The sequence below is a fragment of the Strongylocentrotus purpuratus genome, unplaced genomic scaffold (assembly GCF_000002235.5).
Source record: "Strongylocentrotus purpuratus isolate Spur 01 unplaced genomic scaffold, Spur_5.0 spur5_scaffold_6, whole genome shotgun sequence".
Lineage (NCBI taxonomy): Eukaryota > Metazoa > Echinodermata > Echinoidea > Camarodonta > Strongylocentrotidae > Strongylocentrotus > Strongylocentrotus purpuratus.
The window spans coordinates 35771514-35797402 of NW_022145612.1; the positions used below are offsets into that span (position 1 = coordinate 35771514).

General features: G+C 36.6%; 1 protein-coding gene across 1 annotated transcript in view; it reads right to left on the minus strand.

Moving 5' to 3' along the window:
- Positions 1 to 23945, minus strand: part of LOC105438218 (ankyrin repeat, SAM and basic leucine zipper domain-containing protein 1-like) — a 60315-nt gene extending 36370 nt beyond the window's left edge. Inside the window, exons 1-4 of the mRNA XM_030972014.1 lie at positions 23767 to 23945; positions 9140 to 9302; positions 3862 to 3990; positions 3043 to 3154 (exon numbers count right to left, since the gene is read on the minus strand). Of these exons, the coding sequence (XP_030827874.1) occupies positions 3043 to 3154; positions 3862 to 3990; positions 9140 to 9302; positions 23767 to 23859 (497 nt within the window). The 5' untranslated portion in view covers positions 23860 to 23945. The remainder of the gene's footprint in view (positions 1 to 3042; positions 3155 to 3861; positions 3991 to 9139; positions 9303 to 23766) is intronic.
- Between the last annotated feature and the right edge of the window lie 1944 nt (positions 23946 to 25889).

The following is a 25889-nucleotide window of genomic DNA, read 5'->3' on the forward strand; positions in this document are numbered from 1 at the left end:
CTGTTGTGCATTAGCACTAAATTATTTATGGCCTTGAGAAGCATTAAGGCAATCCTGCCAGCATTCAATACATAATCTTGCTGGATTTTCATACAATGTTGGCAGAATAGCACAGAATTCATGATATGGATCAGATATATTAACCACAGCTTGATAAGGATTTAACTAACTAAAGACATTAAGCCTCTTGTTATGAACTTAAAGGGAAGAGTTGTTATCTTTGAAATAACAAAGGACATAGGCCTATATGAAACAATAATGCAAAAGTCAAGTAACATTCAAGAAATAAGGTGCAATGATATCCATTACAAAAGCCGTTTCCTAAAATCTTCTAGTTATAATAATAATAATAATATTAATAGTTCAGTTCTTGTATAGTGCATGATACGTCATGAAATAACATCTCTATGCGCTTCCAAAGAGCTTTGGACTTTATTACCCTACCGACCACAACACCTCTACGAATTATGTACACAAAGCTAAATCAAAAGTAATTTAGCATTTAAATCAACTTACAGGGAAGGCATGGTCTTTGAAATATCAAAGAGCATACATGTAAACAGCCATCAGCTATGGGAAAAGTAAAGTATTAATATTCAAGAAATAAGGTGTCATGATATTGCTCCTACAGTACAGACAAATTATGACTAGCTGTTTCCTTACATCTACTGATTAAGGGGAAAAAAGTATAAACTATATAAAGTATGAATAGGGTTTATCTGAGATCTAGGATTCTAATCTTTCCTCTAAAAACAGACCTGTTATGACTATCAGGTCAATCACTGTTATGCCTGTTGTTTTTGTTTTCAATATAAAAGGAGGTTCCACATTAAATCTAATAGAGACAGTCTGATATCACACTGACTAGCGGACAGGAAACCAAGCTAGGGCTCTCATATCTACCAGCTTTAGCTGATAGCCATTTCCTGAGCTAGTTCCAATGAATAGCACTGCTGAAAAACATTTGGCAAGCTACCATACCAGGCATCAACATCTCAATCTCAGCAAGTCAACAAAAAGGATAAAGTTGGAATAGCAAGTGACAGAAGTGGAGATAATGAAAGAACAGATATATGTAACACAGAACTTGAAAGAATTTCTATGAATAGAAGACAATATATTTTTTTTTATTTAAAAAAAAAAAAAAAAAAAAAATCGCAAATATAGAAGGAGTAACATTCAAAAGCCTTTTAATATGCAACAACACAAAAACGCGCTTTAAAAATACAAGAGTCTTCGTTTGTTGATGAACAGCAATGCACAATGAAGAAAAAACACTTCATGCATGGCTGATCGTCAACGTTACAAAGTTAAGTCTTTTATCAACTCTGTTTGTTGCTACGGCAGGCAGCTAGTGAAAATGAGTTTGTTTAATAAAATTATGGAAATGCGAGCATTACTTTAAACAAACAGAACTTTGTTATTCCTGGCTCGTTTTTCCTGATTGAGGTGTCATATGAAAGGGCAGAAATTGAAATTTCTAGAAATTTGATTTTCTCTTTGAAATTCAGATACCGTTTTGCCATATGACTTTTTGGTACCCTTTCTTCAAATTGTTTTTTATCACTCATGCATGAAATATGCATCATATGAATTGCATAAAATGAAAGAGGAGGATCTATGCTTTACAAATATGTGTCATTTAATAATTATATTTGTGAATAAGTTATGATAAAACATCGATAATTCTTGGTTTCATTTTTTTGGGGGATGCACTGTATAGGAAATTACTTTTAGATTCAACACCTTATACTTCTCAATTAAAAAAGTACCTTGCTGAATATATCCCATGTCAAAGAATTGATCCTAGTTCCTATGTAAGTTCTCACAACCGTTGTAGTGCCAATGTTAACAAGAATATGCTTCTGGGCTGCCTACCTAATCAAAAACTGTTCAACTCCTTCTATGCTGTAGCTGGCAAATTCTTGAGCTGAACTAACCATTGAACTGAACTGGACATCTTACTCCTAAAAGTTCATTTACTGAAATGTTAATGAATTTAGTGGCACAAGAATGGTCAAGTGCACATGATCCTAAGTTGGACTTCCAGGGAATAATATGGGTCTTAAATATTTGTGATCTTTTTTTGTAGGACACTGAAGGGATTCTCTACCATCTTATCTTCCATGAAACAAAGTTTAAGAAGACACAAATCTGAAGATAAGAACCTAATCAGTGCAGCAGCCGGACAGTCAAATTGCACTGTGATGAATGATGTGAAACATCAATGACGCTTATGTGCTGTATGACTGTTTCCCTGATCCAAGTATATGTACCTGACCCATCTGAGCCAACAGTATGGCAGGGCCATTTCAACACTTACTGGCAGAATTTTATTTCAACTTTTGTTTGGCCAACCCTTATCAAAAAGGAAATGTTCTAATTGAATGCTTGCACAAGTACTAAGTTGTGGTAAAATGTATAAGTCTGGGAGGACAATCAATAATTCTGACTTATACCTGAGCATTAATTTGGATCAGATTTAGGTCAAAATCAGAATATTTTGCCAACTCTAGTACGTTGGATGCACAGTGTGAAGAAAGTGCTTGCCAATTGACATACTTACTTGCTTTATATTTTTGCCAAAACAATAATATATTCCTCCCCAAAATGACAGATGTTCCTCATGAAAAATCAAAAGTATAATCTTCCCTCAAAAACAGATAAGTTGATCAACCAAAGATATATTATTGGCCCAATGAAAGACTGTCCTCCAAGATATATTCTTGCTCAAAACACAAGATTTTATTGCCTACATAAACTATATGTCATTCCTAAAATGAACAGATTTTCTCATATCAATGACATACCTTTTAACAGCACATCTACTTCCTACAATGAAAAATTAACAGAAGAATTAGTTTGATCACAAGACATTTTTTATAAATTGAAATAACAAATTTTCTTCCTTTATAGCCAAAAAAATCTTGCCCTATGAGCCAAAAAAATGTACATGTCATTGTTGCCAAGAGCTGTAAAAGCTGAAAAAACAAATGAAATAGAAAGAATACTGGAAAAGATATGATGGAATCCTAGACTTACTTTTCATGAGTATTGACATCTGCGCCACGGTCAGTAAGGAGTGTCAAGCATTCTAAGATAGAGCCCTCAGCCAAGTTACTGGAACATACAGACATCAGAGGACTGTACATAACTGAAACAAACGGAGAAACATAGGAGTTATTGCTCTATAGTCTGACATTATTTGACTGGCACCATTCTGTACACACTCTAACAAATTTGTCTACCACACATTTAGGATGATGGTAAACCCAATTGTCTATCTTTCATTTTGCTTTCTTCTGGTCATCTTGTAGAATACTGTTTTGTCTATAGTGACCAGCAGATGATGAAGGATGGACATTTGCTAATTAAAGGTACCATAAACAAACGATACTCCAGGGCATTTTGTGTACCCGGTAGCTCCTTCAGAACAAGCAAATCACCAATATAGTAAAGAAGAACTGTACAGTGTTTTTTATGTTTAGATTGATTTTGATAACTTATGCACCACATGAACATTGTTCAATGATTTGCTAGATCTCCAAACATTTCCAATAAACCTTGAATTTATGACCAACTACAAGCACAATCTTCAATTTTCATGGAAAAAATAGAGAAAAATGAAAAGTTAAAGAAAACAAAACAACAACAATAAAACGAGAGCGAAGAAAGAATACATAAAAGTACTAAAAGAGAAAAGATAAACAGAGTCACTGATGTATGTATCCCGTTCAAATGGAAGCAAATATAGGCCCTACAGCACAATTAAATGAATGAACTTCTTCAAGAGAAAAAAAGAGAGACTGAGATAAGAAAGATAGAGAGGTTGAAAGAAAAGAGGGACTATGATCTACTAACATGATGCCTTGTGGAAATCTGGATTAGCTCCTTGATCTAGAAGATATTTGACCATCTCAGCTTGCCCACAGCTAGCTGCATACATGAGAGCTGTCCAGCCTGCCTTTAACATGCAGTCCACTTCAACACCTGAAATCAACACAACAATCATCTTGGTATTATTAAAGTTAGCAACAGACCATAGTTCATTTGTGCAGAGCCTAATACAGTAGGTACACATGTATTATGTGTAAAAGAGTTTGAGTCAAGTCTTTAGCAGATATGACACGATAAAACCACATCGGTTTCTATGACATAAAGTGTAATAAGCTTCACATTTCTGTACCTTATAACATAGAGCTCACAGAATATGTGAGAGCTTTTTTTGAGGCGGTTTAATTACTGCATCATATCTACATGTAAAAGAGCTGACTTGTGGCTCTCAACAGAAGAGTTCTCCTTTAGTGTACATATGGTAGTCTTCACACTTTCAGAGCTACCAAAATGTTGGTATTGCATTAAATGCTCTTATATTTAACATCATTATATTCTGAAAGCATTTACTACACATATTTATGAAGTATGAAGACAGCTATCATGGAATAATGAAGATAAAAATTTTAAAAATTCATAATCTCAAACTTTACGGGGGTTTTATATGTTTGCTGACTTCTGTGAAAAAGTACATGTAGATTTAATAATAATAATAATAATAATAATAATAATTTTTTTTTCTTCCATTCATTTCGGTTTATTGAGTCAAAATTCCATGTTAAAACAGTCGGGAGACTGATACAAACAAAGATTACAAAGTTCAAAGAAATAAAGAGAAATTACAAATACATCAATATGGAAACGATCACATATTAGTTCAATGGATAAATGAACAATAATAACAATGGAAACTTCAATATATTGCACATCATACATAAAATAAATCGAATTTACATACATGGATAAGTGGGGAAAAAAGGAGATAAAAAAGAGAATGGACGAAACATTTCATTTCCTTTTTTTGTAACATTAAGATTTTGAGCATTTACATTTTAAACACAATTAACTTAAATTGATATATAAAACGTGATGAGGATAATATCGGATATACATGTACATGTTTTAAAAATAAACAACTCTTCTAGCAAATATGAAGAAAATTGAAAATTAAGAAAAGAAATGGGCACCTGCTGAAGATCTAAGGAAACAAGCACATAGTGTGTAAAAAAAGGTGTAAAAAATAACAAAATTAAACCAGTGTCATTCTGACATTATTGTACTATACCGTGTGAGTAAAAAAAAAGTTTACACCTAGAAAATTGCTAATTATTTTAATAGTCATCTATGACCAGTAAATTATTATACATCTTATGAAAGAGCGTTTTATCCCAAATCATTTGGTACCATTTTTGTGTGGTATGTGTTCATGCATGGATGAACAGGAGGCAGTGTTTGCGAGAGTGCAAAAATTGACTGCTCCTCTCTCTCACTCTCTCTCTCTCTCTCTTACACACACATACACACACACGCACACACACGCACACACAAGAAGAGGGTCAACCCTAGAGATACAATAGTTCGGTTCACATGACACTCCGTTAAAGTGTACCAATCACCAAAAGATGTTTTGCTCTTGGTGGAAGGGGTTCTGTGTGCCTAAATATTCAAAATATGAGCTTCAAATACTACTTCTAAAACGAGGTAAAATTTAATTTAAACTACATTCCCAGTGAACTGTAAAATGTCTTGTTGAGTGGACTAGTTAACGCACTTGCATAAACATGGCTCACACAGACAGAACCCAAGACCACTTGTGTTCCGTGCAAGGCTGCAACTGCAAGCAATATATGCGGGTTTCAATGTTATCCCTTCTTTTCTTCATACTCCTTAACCATTTAATATATGTCAGGGAAAGTATTGTGAGGTTCATTTTATATATTCTAGCTATTTACAAATTATTTTCCAGGTTATTGGTACCATGTGAACATAGCCAATTATGATTCACATCATAAAGACAAGCAGGAAGGAGAAGTAGAAACAGGTGGTATCACACGACCCTGGTTTAGATGTTATACATGCTGTATGCCATTTCAAAGATGACCTACATGTACAGTACATGTACATGTATCGCTTAAATAGAAACTTAAAGATAAAGTTGCGTTCTGGTCATGCGATCAATGCGATTGCATTGTGAAAGAAACGTTGTGGAATCGATCAGAAAAGGTTGATCATGTAGCATATAAGTATTGGTGTGTACTGCAAGGTTCTGGAATCATCAAAATGATAAGAAATTTGGCCCAGTCTTGGTAAAGTTACAAGCACTGTACACAGAAAGATGGGACTACACGAACATGAGGCATAGAAATCCTTCCCGATTTGTATGATGTTTCATGCCATATTTAGAATATTAAGGCATTTATAGAGCCATATGCTTTTCAGGGAACATTTTTTTATCTGATGTTCTTCCACACTTGCATAATACAATGATAACGATCTCAAAATATTTTCACCTTTTCCCAGAGCTCAACCTTCTCTTTAAATCTATTGTCTAACATCGTATTTGCGCTAGGGTCAATTGTCCTGGAGCATGTGCCGGATCTCTGACATGATTCACACTTTTTCCAGGAAGAGCATTCATAGATCAAGAGATTCATCCAGCCATCCTAGGAGTCTACACTAAAGCTTTAAAGCAACCATCATGTGCAGGAATCTGATCTTGGAAAATTAGTGAGTTAGCATGACAACCAGAACATAGATTCTCCAGCAATTCTGTATGATGCTTCACTCCAGATTAGAGATCTTTTCAATTGAGACAATATGATACCAGAAAGAAAAGTGGCCCAGCTTCGGCAATGGGTTTTGAAGTATCGGTGTTGCAATGTTATTTAATAAACGTCTATGATCCGTACCCTGTCCAACAGTTCAAGCATCATTTAAATTTCTCATTCAGGCTTGCACATGATATTTTTCCATTCAACAGAAATAAACATTGCTCAGTCTATTCTGCTCTAAATCACTTGAAATGGACGATTAATTTTTGTTAATGACATCAAACAAGAGCTCTTATCTTCCTGTTTACAAGAGTACCACTCTATAGCAGCACAGTTTTACCATCATGCCACTTGATCTCAGAGACTGGAGACTTTCTGGCGCTTATACTTTGTGCACTTCACTCTCTTTTACTTTCATTCTTCAAGAGCTCATAGTTTCAAAATAATTAACAACTAATATATTCCTTCAAGATCAGTGCTCTTTCACTTGAAAATGTGCAAGAGATTTAATCAAACTACATCCTTCTAGTGACCACCGGAAGCCCATAACACTCCAATGTGATTTTCAGACTTATATTTTTTAGTTCTTCACTATTGTCAATCTGTATAAGGAACTGTAATAATTACCTCTCCAAAGACTATTGATGATTAGATTGCCAACTTCTTTATCATCTACAGGCCAACTTCAGAATAAACAAGAATGGGAAGGGGCTAGGGGGCTTTAATATTCAACTTGGGTTCTGAGTCTGAACCACATAAATGTACAACATACATGTACTGACATAGCTTAGTGATAATGCACAAAGTTTACTATGAAAAGCTTGTATTAAAGGTAAAGACCAGAATTGGAAACACCCCAAATTCAAAAAATGAAATGGAAGCTCTTATTACCGATCATGTGAAAGAATATGTTTTGACTACCGTAATACATGATGATAACAATTTTGCCGGGAAACCGCCTACTAATTGATATATTTGGTAAATTAGTTTATCTACATGGTCTGTCGCGCACGTGTGGGGGTAGTCCCATATACATCTTTCTGTGTACAGTGCTTGTAACTTTATCAAGACTGGGCCAAATTTCTTATCATTTTGATGATTCCAGAACCTTGCATTACACACCAATACATGTACTTATATGCTAGATGATCAACCTTTTCTGATCAATTCCACAACGTTTATTTCACAATGGAATCGCATGACCATAACTGGTCTTTACCTTTAAAACATTTTGATGATTTTGTATAAAAAAAATATCACAATGTTGAAGAAAAAAAAAATGTATCCTTAAAAAAAATATTAATTTTGCTTCCATAAGATACAAGCAAATGCAAATAAACATACTCCCATCTCTTTCGCTTTCTCTCTCTCTCTATCTCTCTCTCTCTCTCTGACTTCCTCTTCTCTTCTGTTCTACAGATCTCATCAAGTAAACAGTATCCATTCTTCTTCCAGTTTCATTTTCATTTTCATGTTGCAACTGTTTTTTTTATACTGGTATTCTAATTGCCTTGTGAAGTTTAGCAGAAAGAGTACATGCACATATTGCTTCGTAATTAACATTGGTTTCTGGTGATCAAATGGATGATCAACTCAAAAATAGTACTTTACTACATGTTAGACCTAAGACAAGCATTTGAAATTGACTTTCTAAGATCATGTGTCAATCATAGCAATATACATGTAAATTAAGGCTGCGACGAGTACTCGAATACTCGAGTACGCGCACTGTTGACAACTACTCGAGTATGATTTCTGTATCATTTCTCATACTTGAATACTCGGCCGTTTTTGTTTTTTCTGCTTATCACCTGGCCGACGCTTACCCGTGCCTGGCAGAGCGCCGGCATGGTACCGTGGGTAAAAATGTTTCCCAGCTCAATCACTGTCAACTCACCACTTAGAAACTGGGACCAAATGTTAGGATTTCTGTTTGGACTCGGAGGGAAAGTAGTCTGTCATCTTTGGTATTAAAAAAAACATTGTTTACTATAATTATTATTATTAAATCGGTGCCTTTAACTGCAAATCAAAGTAAAATCGTGGGAGTTTTTGAAGACGGACCTGGGATACTTCTTCTGTAGTATGTATGATGGTGGCAAAAAACAAAACAACAACAAAACAAAACAATTAAAAAAAAATTAAAAACAACAACATGGCGTTTGAGTATTCGCCTGTAAGCCGGGGAGTGTCCTCGAGTACCTCATTACATGGTTATGCACAGCCTTAGCATATCCATTCCTATATTATTAACTAGTTTACTTGGACAAATGGAATAACATACTGGTAGGCCTAAAATCTTTTAAACTATTGGACTATACATGTAATAATGTTGTACAGAGCCATCAATATACAGAGATTGGTCAACCCAATTCTAGTTGCTTAGGCCCTATAATATAATGACACTCCTTTGTTGGGCAAGCACAAAAGAACATACACCACATTGTGACCTACTGAAACCAAAATGGCCAAACTATGTATAGATGACTGTGATGTGGTACATACAAATTGAATATTATAGAATACTACTCTACCTCTCTCTATGAATTCCTGCACCTCTTCTAGCTTGCCCCTTGAAGCAGCCGTCTTGAAGTCATCTAGAACGATGGGTGACCCTTGTTGGTCCCTCTGGACTTTGGAAGGGGTAGCCATCCCAAAGCCTCCAATATTTCCATTGGTTCCTGTGGTTCCATTACCCTGTAATTCACAAAACAATGCAAAATACACAGGAATCAGTTCAGTTCAGAATTACTCCTGGAAAGCTCCATGCTCTGGTAGACAAGGAATTCAACTCGCAAATAGTTATAAATTAAAAAATAAAATAAAATGATAACGAAGAAAATGTATAAAATATGCTTGAACACTTTTTTCACAAGAGTTCTGGAGTGAAATTTTATACTTTATGGGTTCTATATACATATGGTCCCCTTTTAAAATGTTGAAATTTTTTTTTGGGGGGGGCAAGATTTTAAATCTTAAAGTAGATATTCATTGATTTTAAAACTAACTTTATTTTCATTATTACAAAGTTGAAACTTTGATTCGACAAGGTTATCAATATTCAATACTTGGAAAAAATTGAAGTAATGATTATTATAAATTACAAAACGTTTAAATACAGCCCCGGCATAGCACCTGAAGAGCTCTCTGAATGCTGCTGAGATGTGTGAGATCACAGTATGGACATGACTTGCACAAGCAGACAATGTCCCAAGACATCTCACACATATTCAGTGCCTGTTTTTTCATCTTCTCTTTGAGTCCTTTCTCTTTCTTCACTACCGTCAGGCTAAATGTATAATCTATTGCCTCACTCTAAGCCCCACGCATAGTTTTAATATGATGACAAATGCAGCAATACAAAAATAAAGGAATCTGTCGCTTGTAAACAAAATAAGACGCCATTGTATATTCAGCTGCACACACCGCGGTATGTTCGGCGTTTCAAGAGGGAACAAGTGCCGTCCTTAATATCATTCCGGGGGTTTTTCAATTTGAAAGTCTGGTTTCTTTGATTGTTAATTAACCCCTATCCTGTGTATTTACAAACAAAAGATTTTAGTTATCAGAATCGGTTTCATATCCCCTTTTGAATGGTTTGAAATACCATCACATTTATATACACTAAACTCATTATAATTTGAGAAATAATAGCTTTGCAATTATGTTCATTCTTTATGGGATGTCGTCTGCTTGGGCAGTATTGGTCCATTATGTGACGTCATTAAAACATTGTTATTTTTCTGGGGAATGTCTCGTATATCCCAGATGCTATGGAGGTGATTCTATTTGTATTTTTATAAATCACCCGATATGTAGTTGACCTAAAACTTGTACAATGGCCATCTGTTAGCTTACCAGTTTCTAGTGGTACATTAGTTGACATATATGTGATTTTCTTTGAGTTAAAATGTTGGGGCCTATGTGAATCACACCTCTGTTAATGTATTCAATTTGTATTGCCCTTTTCCTATAATGAAACAAAGAGCTCCTGTTTGAAGAAGTACATTTTACACTGACCAAAATAAAAGATGAAGACAGTTGATGGATTCATTAGCTATGACTATGTGTAGAACAGGTGTCACATGCATATTCACCTTTTTACATAATAGCAGTGAAGGGATGTTCCTTTGTCTACCCGAGGAACTGTATATTTTGTCCGCTTTCTTTGTCCGTCATATTCATAGTGTATATGTACCCAATACTGATAAAGCAAATGCATTCTTGGCACAATGGGATTGGGACTTTAGCTGTACATCCTATCCAAGGGCCTGACTAATTGAGTACAGTTACATGTATGTAGTCAGAGTTGGACAGACATGCCTTTGTAGGATATGAATGAACTTGAAGGCTGAATCTTGTACCATGTAACCACAGATATTTCCATTTTTTAATCATACAGAGTAGCATAACTGTGAAACATTTCTTATTCTTGCGACAACAGTCACAAAGCAGCTATTTAAATCATACTGTACATGTACAACAAGTGAAGAGAGAGTTGACTGGGAAGCTTTGCTGAACACAAACACTTCGTCCAACATTTTCTTTTTATATGGCAATTAGCTATTAGTTACTGTCGCAATTTAAGACTCGCAAAGATACTCATAGTAAGCTCATAATAAGCTTCTCAAGTTCTCATCACAAAATATAAAACTGATTATCTTTGTGGCAAATAATATGTGCTCAATGGAGACTCCTAGTTGAAAATGCCAGATAATACTGAATGGTCATAAAAGTAATCCAATCCAATCCAATCCAAAAGATATTTGATATACCGGTAGCGCCTTCTCCTTGCGGTTACAAAGCACTGCACACACGCTCCACAATATGTGGGCCACTTAAAAAAGTAACCTTACTTTATTCACCCGTCAACCAGAATCTTGAACCTACCCCCCTTAAGGGTAGTCAAAATTTCAACTTCAACCCTACAGTACGTCAAATCTTGGTGTTGCCGAAATCAGAGCATGATGAATCTTTGACATATTTTTTTTTGGGGGGGGGGGGCCAGAGTGAATCTTCACATTATTTTGTATAGGAGAAGAATAAATCCTTGCCTATTTTTTACCGGATGTTGGGAGACTTGGACAAATATTTTTCACATACAAGAGAACATTCTTGTGTATGAACGAGCGTCGAATGTCTTACTCAGAGTTCAAGATTTTAATAAACAGTGACGTACCTGGAGTTACGAGTACTGTAAACGTGGTAATATTTGTGGTGCTTTAATTTTTGTGGATTTCGCTCACAAGTCGGTTTTTCGCGAATATTAAAACCAATGAATATATAATGCACAAGGAATATGTACCTCGCTGAAGTTTAAAATTATTGACGAGTTGCTAAAACGTCTTTACTCAATGAAGACTGCTTGTCAACTGGCCACATTTTAGGTAAATCATCCTATAAGTATAAGCCGCTATGCAGACATGGGGGAAATTCGTTTACAGCTGTGACATTTTGTTTACTTATAGCCTGCGCATGCGCCACTAGTTAGCGTGAGCTGAGTCGAGTACAGGAAGTGCTTGCATGGGCTGCATAATATCATGTACACCGTAGCATGCATATCAATCTGTATACAGAGGTGTACTACGGTAAACGCTGGTAAAATCTGATAACTAGAGATGGGTGAATCTGCACCTTATACATATCTTGAAAGAGTGAATCTCGACCTTAAGTTTCAGGAAGCAAGGTGAATGAGAAGTGAATCTTTGTGTAAGACATTCAAGACCAAAAGTGAATAAGAGTAAAGTCTTAAGGGGGGGGGGGTAGGTTCAAGATTCTGGTTGACGGGTGCATTAGCACAATGTAAACAAATGGTTCAAATGCAATATTCAATATCAATTCATACATGTAGCTGGTTTTAATCTAGTTTGAAATAGCAACACTCTCACCCCACTCTCCACCCAGGTGTTAAATGGTACCCGATAGGATGAGAAAACTACTATGGTTAGAATAGCAAGTGTGCGTTTGTAAAAATGACGCCTGGCTGGAATGCTCCCCAGGGAGTAGACAATGTGCATATAATGTGGGCGGGTAAGCCTGAATCCGATGGCCGGGGTAATAATATATACATGTATCTGTAAAGTGCTTTGAGAGGGCCTGTGCTATATAAGAACAAACTATTATTATTATACCACATTGATATTCAATCAAACTTTCTGGCATTGGACTGTAACTCCAGGATATTCCCTATTCAGAGTAAATAGGGAAATGAAAGCATAAAAGCACAAATTCTAGTGGCTTTTCTTTGTCCTTGAAATCTACTCAACTGAGGTTCTTTCACAATGTTTATAAAAACAGACAATGAACTGAATTGTTGCAAAGCTCTGCTACACAAGCAGTAAGATCAATGTTGCATATCTTATTGTGTCACAGGATAGCATATTTTTAGACTACAGTAAAACTCATTGAAAAAAATAGATAAAAGCATGATATGCTAACTTCAGTTAATCATGGCTTGAATTAATCTTGATATATCACAATGAGAACAAACAGCCTATACTAACTATGTCACTAACTATACTATGTCAATTGATCTTTACAGCCTCTGACTGTGACTAAAAATGTGATCACTTGTTTTCCATCAGGTTCTCAGTTCACTGCTAAAGTAGAGTTAAATAGTTATTTATTTTGCCATCATAAGGTTTAAAAACTCTTAATTTGATGTTGAATTATTTGCTGACCTTTGACATTTCATTGACAAAACATAATCAGATTGTCTTCCAATGGTAACACATAAAATCACTTGGTTTGAAGCTCATACATGTACGTCAAGTGGTTCTCGACATATTGCGATAATTAAATGAGGCTTAAATCTGTCATTTGAGAAATTGACCTGTTATCAATGACATTTGAACTGTAACCTTCTCACCCCAAAATCTACTCAGATCAACTTCCTGTGGTGATACATACTATCAACGAGTTTGAAGTTCATACCTCAAGTGGTTCTTTAGATCTCGCAATAACAAGATTGTGGGACGGACATACGGACAGTATGAGCAATCCGAAAACATAAAACTTCCAGCACCACCTTCAGTGCTCGGGGAGAGGCATAACAATCAAATCAAGCCTTATCTTATGACTGATAGTACAATTACTCTGAATATTTCTACTGACTGATAAAATATCAATTGAGTTTAGGAAACATTTCAAGAAAAATTCTTAATCTTAAATTCCTGTTCATGCAAACAATGAGAAAACAATAAATTCTCATATTTTTCTTTGATCTTTTTAATTTACTGATGATCAGGGCTCAAAACCCTAAAAATAAACATCTGACACAATGGTTTGAAGATAAAGACCAGTTATGGTCATGCGATTGCATTGCGAAAGAAACGTTGTGGAATCGATCAGAAAAGGTTCATCATCTAGCATATAAGTATTGGTGTGTACTGCAAGGTTCTGGAATCATCAAAATGATAAGAAATTTGGCCCAGTCTTGATAAAGTTACAAGCACTGTACACAGAAAGATGTATATGGGACTACCCCCACACGTGCGTGACACATGCGTTATATTTATCAGGTCCAAATAGATATAATAATTTACCAAATATATCAATTAGTAGGCGGTTTCTCAGCAAAATTTGTATGATCAGGGATTAGTCAAAACATATTCTTGCACATGATTGGTAATAAGAGCTTCAATTTCCAGAACTGGTCTTTACCTTTAATGCGGTATAAGAGAAAGAGAGTCAGCATAAACCTATTTTGCTTGCTATGGAGAAACTAACAAACCTGAGGTCCCAATCCACAACAGCTTTGCAAGTAAATAACACATGAAAACAACAAACATCTGGTCATGTGTTTGTTTTCCTCGGTCTAGTCTTGATTTAAGGTAGATTGGTAGAACATGTTTTACCCCTTTAATGGGAAAGGGGAGGCAAACACACTGCAATAGATAATGTATGGTTGTTAATTTAGCAAAGATTTTATTTTCACAAGTTTTTGTGAAGTTCCAGATTTAACATTTCCGGTGTCAGTGTCATCCCTGAAGATATTAGGACCTGTACATAAATACATGTACACTGTATGTACTATGTACTGGCTATATATCATGACAGATCTATGTCATAATCCAATATTTGGGATCTTGCTACAAATTTATTACAGTGTAGGCCTACATCATCTATCCCCACATTGTGACTACCACTCTTAGGCTAGAAGAATATAATCTCTCCCCCCCCCCCCCTTCTTGATTGAGACAAGTTATTAAACAGATCGTTTTACAATGTTAAAGCTGAGATGCACGGCCCTACGTGTTATGTGTCTGTGATATGGTGTTATATTGAAGCCCTAAAAAAAATTGCGCTTCAAAATGATCAAGAAGTGCCTCAAAAAAGTAAAAACCTTTTAGTTTCCCCCAATAGAATGTAGAGTTATGAAAACTGTTTAGAGAACGCAAAATTTGATTTAGATTTCCAATCATAAATATCTTGTTAATCAGACAGGTGATCAGCTTGTAAAAGGTACTCTTTCACATATATGTCTCACCCATTCCTTTACCACAGAAATAGGGATATTTTAGGGTTACTCTCCAAACCCCAGACTCAGTCAAATCTATTTTATAGAGAGAAGGGGCATACAAAAATCATTTCACCTGGAAGCCAGTCTACTTCAACCAGATGAAAGAATTAGATCTTGTTTACTCTGTTCTCCTGAATTTTCTTCTCAGTCATTACAGGATTATGACCTTGACAGCTGGCATGATTTGGGCTTTTTGAACATATTCTTGCTTCTGACACCCAGCTCTCCACTAATACCAGTATACAATTTACATGTATACATTCCTACTCCACTCATCAACAAAAGTTGGTAGGCACAAAATATTGAGTTTTACCTCTATGCACACTGGTCTGTCGGTCGTTCATTCAGTTCAGCTAGGCATCGGAGTGAAATGCATTATTGCCCCTTCTAAATTATTTTGATTGATTCTGGATCTTATAGACTACAATCAATAATAAGGCCAACACTATGTCCTTTTAAAATGTAGGATGGTATGCAATGTATATGTACACATGTACATGTATACAAGGCTTATTTACACCTTAAATCCATACTCTACTATTTTGATCTACTAAAAAGCCTGTCTAGGATCCCCGAACACAAAGCTGAGAAATTGATTTTTGCAATTGATTGCAGATACATAGTTATCAATGCATTAAATCAGAATCAATCATATAATCAATTGCTAAGGTTTGTGTTATGGGACCTTCACCAAGACGTCATTCCAAATTAACATCACATCGTTACATTGGCTTTGTTCTGCTGTCATATGGACATGCAGTCAAGTACATACAGGCTGCGGCAGTACGTTTGAAAACTACACGGGTACGACTTCTTGTACACGTATACACAGCCGATTTTAAAAAAAGGTGTTTACTTATGCCCCTCCACCTTGCACTGCGCCGGGCGATGCTCACCTGTGCCTGGAAGAGCACCGGCATGGTACCGTGAATAAAAATGTTTTGCAGCTCAATCATACATGGAGTGTCATTGTCAACTCACCACTCGGAAACTAGAACAAAACTAGCTGCAAATGTCTGGATTTCTGTTTGGACTGTGAGGAAACTTTGTCAGTCATCTTTAGTTTTAAAAACAACATTTTTACAAGCTCACAAGCACAAATCGACGCCTTCAACTGCACCTCACGGTTAAATGAAGGTCCTTCCCCGTGTGGGTTTTTTGAAGACTGGACGGACCTTGGGTGCTGCCTAAAAAAATTTAAAATCTGAGAAGCGCCACATCTTGGTGACTGTTGGCGTAAATATGATTTATCGTAGCGAGTGCTGTGCAGTATGGTAGCCATCCAACACTCACTGAGAAAGACGGAAAAGTATCAAGTATTCACTTAATAGAAGCCAATTTTTCATGGAAAACTGATGTGTTGTGATGACTTGAAATAGATATTTAGCAACTTTAAATGAGTGAAATCACAACAACAAAAAGGCTAGGTATTGATGGTATTAGTTTTACAATTTTTGTTTCCCTGCCGTGTCTAAAATTTGGGGTCTATAAAAAAACAGAACGTCAATGACGTAGCGCTCATACGCATCTCGCAACAACAAATATCGTAAATTTTATGTGGTACACTTCTGAACTGGTCAAAAAATAAAAATTTGATGCCCTTGAAGGGACATAATTTCATTTAGCTGTACAAGATTAAATAGAAACTAAAAGAAATATAAATAGAACTAAAGGAAATGGAATTTTTGTTATTTTTGGAATAAATTTGCATAAATTACCATAATTAATTAATTAATGGAGTACAATTTCAAAATTCTTTGTAGAAGTTTAGTGTACACCAAAGTTAGCTCTATTATATAAAGCAAACCAAATCAAAATCGGTCGAAATATAAAGGAGAAGAAGCATTTTTTGTGATTTTTAAATTATTTTTGGAATAAATTTGCATAAATTACCATAATTAATCAATGGAGCAAAATCTCAAAATTCTTTGTAGAACTTTAGTGTTCCAAATTTAGCTCTACCAGATAAGGCAAAACAAATCAAAATCGGTCAAGAAATGAGGGAAAAGAAGCAATTTTTGCTATTTTGGAAAAAAATTAGCATAAATTACCATAATTAATTGATTGAAAACAATTTCAAAATTCTGTGTAGAGGTATAGTGTACCAAAATTAGCTCTATGATATAAAGCAAATCAAATCAAAATCGGTCGAGAAATAAAGGAGAATGAGCATTTTTTGTGATTTTTAAATTATTTTTGGAATAATTTTGCATAAATTACCATAATTAATCAATGGAGCAAAATCTCAAAATTCTGTGTAGAATTTTAGTGTTCCAAATTTAGCTCTACCAGTTAAGGCAAACCAAATCAAAATCGGTCGAGAAATGAGGGAGAAGAAGCATTTTTGTGATTTCGAATAAATTTGCATAAATTAGCATAGATAATGAATTTCACGGTTCTGTGTAGAAGTTTTAAATCCCCCTCCTAGCCCTATCATATGAAACAATCAGAATCAAAATCTGTTGAAAAATAACAAAGAAGAAGCATTTTGAAAACTGTGGAAGCATGGACGGACGGACGCCACGGCATGGCATAAGCTCATCAGGCCCTTCGGGCCAGATGAGCTAAAAACCATGGCAGCCAAATACACGTGTATCCGCCCATATACCTATGCGTGTACCGGTACACACTTATGCACAGCCTTAACATGTATTCAGTTGAACTCTTTTAAAATTGAGTGTTTCATCTTAAACGCTTTATGAGTCTGCATAATTGAAGACTAGCTATCATTCCTCATTGAGTTCTTGAACTCTGCAATGAACTAGTACTGCCATCAACCCCTGGGAAATAATTATACCACTTCACAAGGTAGAGCAGGGTGGTTTCAAATAAAGGAATCATTGGCAAATCTCAAGATATTAGTACTGGTAAGTGGATGATCACTAAAAAACATGAAACTCCTACATTTAGATCTAGTCTCAGCGGAAAATATCCCGAACACATTAGATAATTTTTCAGTCTACCGTAAGTTTAAAGTCATTTAAGTTATTGGTAGAATAAGTCCAACTTGTAACACAATGATGTAATTTTTTAAAACTTAAACAAATTCAACAATAACTAGATGGAATTCATCACCGGAGAGGGATTAGGTGATACGTATCACCGATTCCACACGTTATGGTGACATGAAATTCAAATTCCCTCTCTGTCAATTCTCAACTGAACAAACTTGGTTTTCGGTATTGCTACATGTACTCTCTAATGACACCCTTATAATTGTCATATTATTCACCTCCTAAATTGACATTGAAAATGTGAACTTTTGATCTCACTTTGCACCAAGACGGTGCTGTATCATGTCCGTGTTAAGAAATATGATCGTTTTAAACTTCATCTTTTTGTGTACCAAATAGATAATTGTCTCAGCTACACATATTAAAAGTTGGAAGAAAATCATCATTGCTGACGAGTTAGGTGATCTTGGATCTGAATGAAGAAGAGACTATCAGAGTGGTTAAGAAATGCTTTACGAATGGCACCTGAATGGCACACGTTACGTATTAACTTGTGTCAATTTATCTATTATTTATTTTCCCCAACAGACTTTGCACATTAAATTGCAAGCCTTACGTTGGAATAAACAAGATTGGGGAGAGACTAATCTACAAGAATGCTTTCTTTCATCTCACAACATGTCTGATATGAAGGCAAAATGCAAGAAGGCAAATCTTTTTTTAATTTTCACAGGAAGTAATTGTTCCTGTGACATTTTACACAAAATTGATTGTGCAAAATTGACAATGCAATAATTCATAAAGTATGAAATGTATGGTAATGAGGACCTCAATTTGTGCCCTGCATGCAGCTGGCTGCTACATATTGGCACAAGCCATCCAATTTTTCGCGTAAAATCTTTACCCCGAAAATATTTATACAAATTTGTGAACCATGCAAACATAATCATAATCCAAGCTTCTGCTTTATTAGTATTTTCATGAAAACTCCATTGCAATCACAACAATAATAACGCAAATAGATCGTAATTATCGAGATCATACCTGACATAGTAGTTTGTTTACTGGTCAAACAGCGCATATTATAAAAATTGTCTAAATAAAAATAATCAAATCATATTTTTGATAGCACATATAGGCCTCTTTCTATTTAACACCCCCCCCCCCCCCCACCATGCCGCCCTCTAGAATACCGTAGATTTTCCACGGGTCCTGCTAGTTAAATATTTAATTGTACTAAAACAGCATTTATGACAATAGCGGTAAACAAGTTTTTACCATTCAGGGAAAACCCTTTTGGGCGTTTCCTCAGATATGCCATGCATAGCATCAGCCGCCGTTTTACGTTCAGCCAATCAACTCGTCAACAAATGGTAAAAGACCATTACAGATCCGTGATTATAGGTATGTTGTGGAGTGTACAATTGTGTATTTGTTATATATTTTACTCAATAGATATATATATATATTTTCTTTCAGGCAATTTTCTGACTCAGACGACAAGCGCACAAATCATAGGCGTAGAAGCCTTACGGCCAGGCATTGGCCTCCCTATTAGTATTAGCCTAGTCTACATCTCATATTTTCTGGTAAAGTTTTCAATCTTTTTTTATTCCTAATTCATTTAAATAGATCTAGGGTATTCAGTCACTTAAGGGGAAATCACTAATATTTTGAATTTTTACCTCTTTTATTTTGCAATCTACCCATCAAAAGAAAGGAAAATTATTCCTCTAACACGATTTTATAGTCACTTAAAATAAAGAATGATGATAAGAAAAATATTTCTGAAAGAAGACAGAGCATTTTTCTGCTCAGAATTCGGTCACGCGATTTGTGCGTGGTATCTCCGTTGCCAAGGAGCGAAGCGTATTTGCGCACTATTTTCACACAATTGCGCGATAAAGCACTGATTGTCAATGCGTTGACCGAATACTGGACGAGCAATACCGCATGGCAAGGGCATCGTATAAATACCTCTTAGTCTTGCTCATCGATAAGTGCGTCATTTGTAAATTCGCTGCGATGGAGTGAACACGGAAGTGATTCTCTTCACACACATACTGAATTCAATGCGACAGCACACGTAGTCGTTTCGCAATAGACTTCTACATATGGCTATGCATGTTAGCGCATGTGCTAACAGAACGCGGAAGTGCAGATAGTTGTGCGACACTGACTAATTTCGAGCTAAGTTGGAGATCTTTCCGGGGCCCTATATCTGATTTAATTTTGAGAGTTAAGAAAAGTTGTTCAGCTGCCTGATTTGTGCAAGTTTCACTGCCCATTAATTATTTTTATGCCTCCGCCACCGAAGGTGGTGCCGGAGGCATCATGTTTTCGGGTTGTCCGTCCGTACGACAAATGTCCGTGCGTCCGTCCGTACGTCCGTCCGTACGTCCGTCCCGTTTGACCGTTATCACAATATCTCAAGAACCATTCAAGATTTAAACTTAAGACTCGGGAATAGTATTTATCACCATAGGAAGACGATCTGATTAGATTTTGGAGTACGTAGGTCAAAGGTCACAGGTCACAGAGGTCAACTTATGAAATTCCTTGTATTGAGTTTGTTAGCGCGATATCTCATGAACCACTTGAGATGTAAACTTCAAACTTAAGGATAGTATGTATCACCATAGGAAGACGATCTGATTAGATTTTGGAGCACGTATGTCAAAGGTCAAGGGTCACAGAGGTCAACTTATGAAATTCCATACATTGAGATTGTTATCATGATATCTCAAGAACCACTGGAGATTTAAACTTCAAACTTAGTGATAGTGTGTATCACTATAGGAAAACAATCTGATTACATTTTGGAGCACGTAGGTCAAAGGTCAAGGGTCATAGAGGTCAACTTATGAAATTCCATACATTGAGATTGTTATCATGATATCTCAAGAACCACTGGAGATGTAAAAACTTCAAACTTAAGGATAGTATGTATCACCATAGGAAGACGATCTGATTAGATTTTGGAGCACGTAGGTCAAAGGTCAAGGGTCACAGAGGTCAACTTATGAAATTCCATACATTGAGATTGTTATCATAATATCTCAAGAACCACTGGAGATTTAAACTTCAAACTTAATGATAGTGTGTATCACCATAGGAAGACAATCTGATTAGATTTTGGAGCACGTAGGTCAAAGGTTTAAGGGTCACAGAGGTCAACTTATGAAATTCCATACATTGAGATCGTTATCGCGATATCTCAAGAACCACTGGAGAATTTTCACTTCAAACTTAATGATAGTATGTATCACCATATCATAATATCTCAAGAACCACTGGAGATTTAAACTTCAAACTTAATGATAGTGTGTATCACCATAGGAAGACAATCTGATTAGATTTTGGAGCATGTAGGTCAAAGGTCAAGGGTCACAGAGGTCAACTTATGAAATTCCATACATTGAGATTGTTATCATGATATCTCAAGAACCACTGGAGATTTAAACTCCAAACTTGTTTAAATTGCTCTATGGCGGAGGCATCATTTTCGACTGCGCGCAGTCAACATTCCATCTAGTTTTAATTGTTACAGCTCTTGAAACGGCTGTCTGACCGAATACTGGGAGCGCTACCCTAGATCTAGACCGAATTTTCCGTCTCTTTCGTTCGTTAAGCCTCTTATTTGGGTAGGGTCGGCACTCTCCTAAGAGACGTAAGCCGACTATACGCATTTCCTTGCTAACACCATGGCCATTTATGGTTATATTTTTATGCCCCGAAAATCAAAATGATTATGAAGGAAAAACTGTGCGCGAGCTACACGTTCGTAATGGCGTTATCACAGTTTTTCTTCATAATCATTTTGACTTTGGCGTAGACTAGAAGGGATGAGATTTAGATGACGTCATGCGCAGCGAGAGTTAAAATACGTCTCGCAAGATTTTCAACATGGATTTCGATTTAGACCCATAATTTCCTCAAAAGGGACCATTAAACGGATTATTTCAGTCAAGTTAGTAAGTGGAACCGATTTATTATAGCCTAGGCCTAATTTACAATATAACATGCACGAGGTAAAATGACATTTGGGGGGATTTGCGGGGCATAAAAATATGGCCATAAATGGCCACGGTGTTAGCAAGGGAATGCGTATAGTCGGCTTCCGTCTCTTAAGAGAGTGCCGACCCTACCCAAACAAGAGGCTTAATGAACGAAAAAGACGGAAAATTCGGTCTACCCTAGATCTAGATTAGACAGAAATTTCTGTCTCTTTCATTCGTTAGCCTCTGATTTACCCTACCCAAATCAGAGGCTAACGAACGAAAGACCTTGATATAGTCTAGGGTCTAGGCCTAGATCTAATTTGTAGTTTTCCTAAAATTACTTTTTTTAAATCCGGTGAAATTACGACTAAAGTAAAGGCTAGGCTAAGTTCTTCGTGAAATTGTTTAGGAAAATGAGAGACATCTCCGTAGAGTTGGCGGATTAAGTTAATATGATTATGAGTAGACTCTAGCCTAGGCCTAGACCGAATTTTCGGTCTCTTTCGTTCGTTAGCCTCTTATTGGGGTAGGGTCGGCCGGCTCTCTCTTTAGAGACGGAAACCGTCTATACACATTCCCTTGATAACGCCACGGCCATTTCAGGTCGTAGCGTTTTGCCCCCAAAATCCCCCAAAATGTCATTTTACCTCGTGCATGTTATATTGTAAATTAGGCCTAGGCTATAATAATTCAGTTCCACTTACCAACTTGACTGAAATAATCCATTTAATGGTCCCTTTTAAGGAAATTATGGGTCAAAATCGACATCCATGTTGAAAATCTTGCAAGCCGTGTTAAACTCTCGCTGCCGGAGTCATCTAAATCAATCTCATCCCTTCTAGTCTACGCCGAAGGCAAAATGATTATGAAGGAAAAACTGTGTGCCATCTACACGTTCGTAATGGCGTTATCACAGTTTTTCCTTCATAATCATTTTGCCTTCGGCGTAGACTAGAAGGGATGAGATTGATTTAGATGACTCCGGCAGCGAGAGTTTAACACGGCTTGCAAGATTTTCAACATGGATGTCGATTTTGACCCATAATTTCCTTAAAAGGGACTATTAAACGGATTATTTCAGTCAAGTTGGTAAGTGGAACTGAATTATTATAGCCTAGGCCTAATTTACAATATAACATGCACGAGGTAAAATGACATTTTGGGGAATTTTGGGGGCAAAACGCTACGACCTGAAATGGCCGTGGCGTTATCAAGGGAATGTGTATAGACGGTTTCCGTCTCTAAAGAGAGAGCCGGCCGACCCTACCCCAATAAGAGGCTAACGAACGAAAGAGACGGAAAATTCGGTCTAGCCTAGGCCTAACTAACCGTCTTGTCGTTGGTTCCTAGTAAATGAAAGTAGACTAAATCTGAAAAAAAAAATTCAATGTGTTCACTGACCTCATTAACATCAAAGTCTAGGCACTAAAACCCACATAAATGTACTAGGCCTACTTAATAAAGAATGTTTTTAATCAAAACCTGACCCTCTTTGCAAAAGACTCCAGTACAGTCGGCCTAGTACTAGTAGTAGACCCTACACTACATATGGATTTCTACTAAACCACCGAATATCGCGTAGGATCTCTCGCTGAGCTATCCCACTACACATGGAGCAACAACATCCTCCAGCTCGGAGTCTCCAGTTTGGTGCCAACTAGATTGATTCTATAGCGATAATTTACCTGTGATTTAGTGGAATTATTTCCTCCGACAAAGTAATCATCTGAGTCACTGCTATCATATTCATCCTCGTAGCCGGCTGGTCGGTATGACATTTTCGAAGTATTCGGTGAGATAAGTTAGAAGTGAAAAAGTTGTGTCCCGTAACTTTCGAATTTGCGTCGTACGTACTAGGCTGAACCTAGCTAAGTAACTAAATGTGTATCGCGTTTTACATGTGCCATATCGCTAGTATATAGCGCACGTCACGCACGTGCGACGTACTTCCGTATTACGGTGGCAGATGAGCATCCAGGGGCCCTCTTTAGGGCCCCAGCTGGGGTCAGGGGGCAGAGCCCCCTGAAACTCAAGGGTTTTAGGTAATTAGGGTCAGACGAGCATCCAGGGGCCCGCCATAGGGCCCTTCGTGGGGTCCCGGGGCGGAGCATTTAATTACGGCCAGATTAGCATATTTTGATACCTCCTTTGTGACATTGGCGGAGCACTCACTTTTTCTTTCTTTTTTCCTTACTTTTTCTCTTAAACATACTTTTTCAAAATCGTGAGGGGGGGGGGGGCTCTAGCCCCCGAGCCCTGACGTTCTGCAGGCCATAACAATCATGAAGGCTTCTAAATAATCAGATTTTTTCGCCCGACCGTAAATTTGGGAATTTGAAATTTTCCAATAGACGTATAAAAAGGTACGATTTACAAAAAAAAATACCGGAAAATCATTTCATTACAGCAACATTTGTAAATCACTGGTATCAAATTAGAAATACCCCCCCCCCCCCAATCAGTACGCCAGTGTTTAGGGGCTCATTTCCTATCACCTCTAAAATAAAAAACACATACGCTTTCCCGTCATCTCACAATACTTCTACGATATGCGCGTTGAATGGAATATAATTTTCAGGTTGTATCATTTTCAGGTTGTATAATTTGTATGTTCTTTTGTTTAAAAAATACAAACCATTTTTAATCCTTTAATCCTTTTTTTTAAAGGGAGGTCGTTTTTCAGGGGGGAAAAACTGCGTTTTGCTCCCCCCCCCCCCCCTCCACTCTTTTTTTTTTTAGGAAGCTCGAGGTTTTAGGTATTTAATTACGATGGCAGATGAGCATCCAGAGGCCCTCTTTAGGGCCCTTGTTTGGGTCCAGGCCCCAGGGGACAAAGCCCCTGGAAGCTCAGAGGTTTTAGGTCTTTAATTACGGTCTGTTGGTTTTGCCCCCCCCCCCCCCCACACTTTTTTTCTGCCACTCCTCACTTCCAGCGCCTTTGACTCCATCTCTTAAAACTCTTTGGTACCACTGGCCGTACCCTCGCTTGTGCGCGGATTATTTTGTAAATAAGGGAAGGTCTCGAAATTATGCTATAAACCTGAAGGGACATCGCGAATAGACGAAATCGCGAATTATTTACGACGAAATTTACGCCGTCCTGGATTTCGTGGCCAATTTTGTCGTGAAGATTTTAGATTTTATTTGACTCTATCGACCCCCTTCAGGGGTATGAGAGCACAAAATTATTTGCAATACAACACAGAAAGATATATATAAAAAAAAAAGTAAGATATGATAATTTATAGACATGATATATACATTTTTATATTTCTAAAACACAATAAACATTAATCAAAAACTAAGTATGAAATTTAAAATTATGAGTCTCAAATATCACGTGGTTTGGTTTGTCTACCACTACGAGGCTACTTTTTTGTTGACAAAAATACGACTGGCATAGTCTGAAAGGCATTTTCAGCCTTAGGATCCAATGAAAAGAATTGTATTATACTGTTATGAATCTTACGAGTTTTCTTAATTGTTCAACACTAGATCTATTAAACTATTTGTCCATGTGAAATGTGCTAGGGTTACTCATAAGTCACAACAAACTGTCGATCTAAATAAAAAAAATATATAACTGCCTTTCTTTCTTGAAAAAAGGGCAGACAAATTATAGTGAAATTTATCTAAAAAAAAACCTTTAAATTACAACAAGCACATTCAACTTGACTTTCTTCGGGCTTACTTCCAAACCTTCCATTATTAATTGGTAATCGGTGTGACCTGCATTGGAATCGATAGAAAGTGATTGCACCCCTTTTATTCAACCTTACCAAATACTTTTCAAATAAAATTTTGTTCT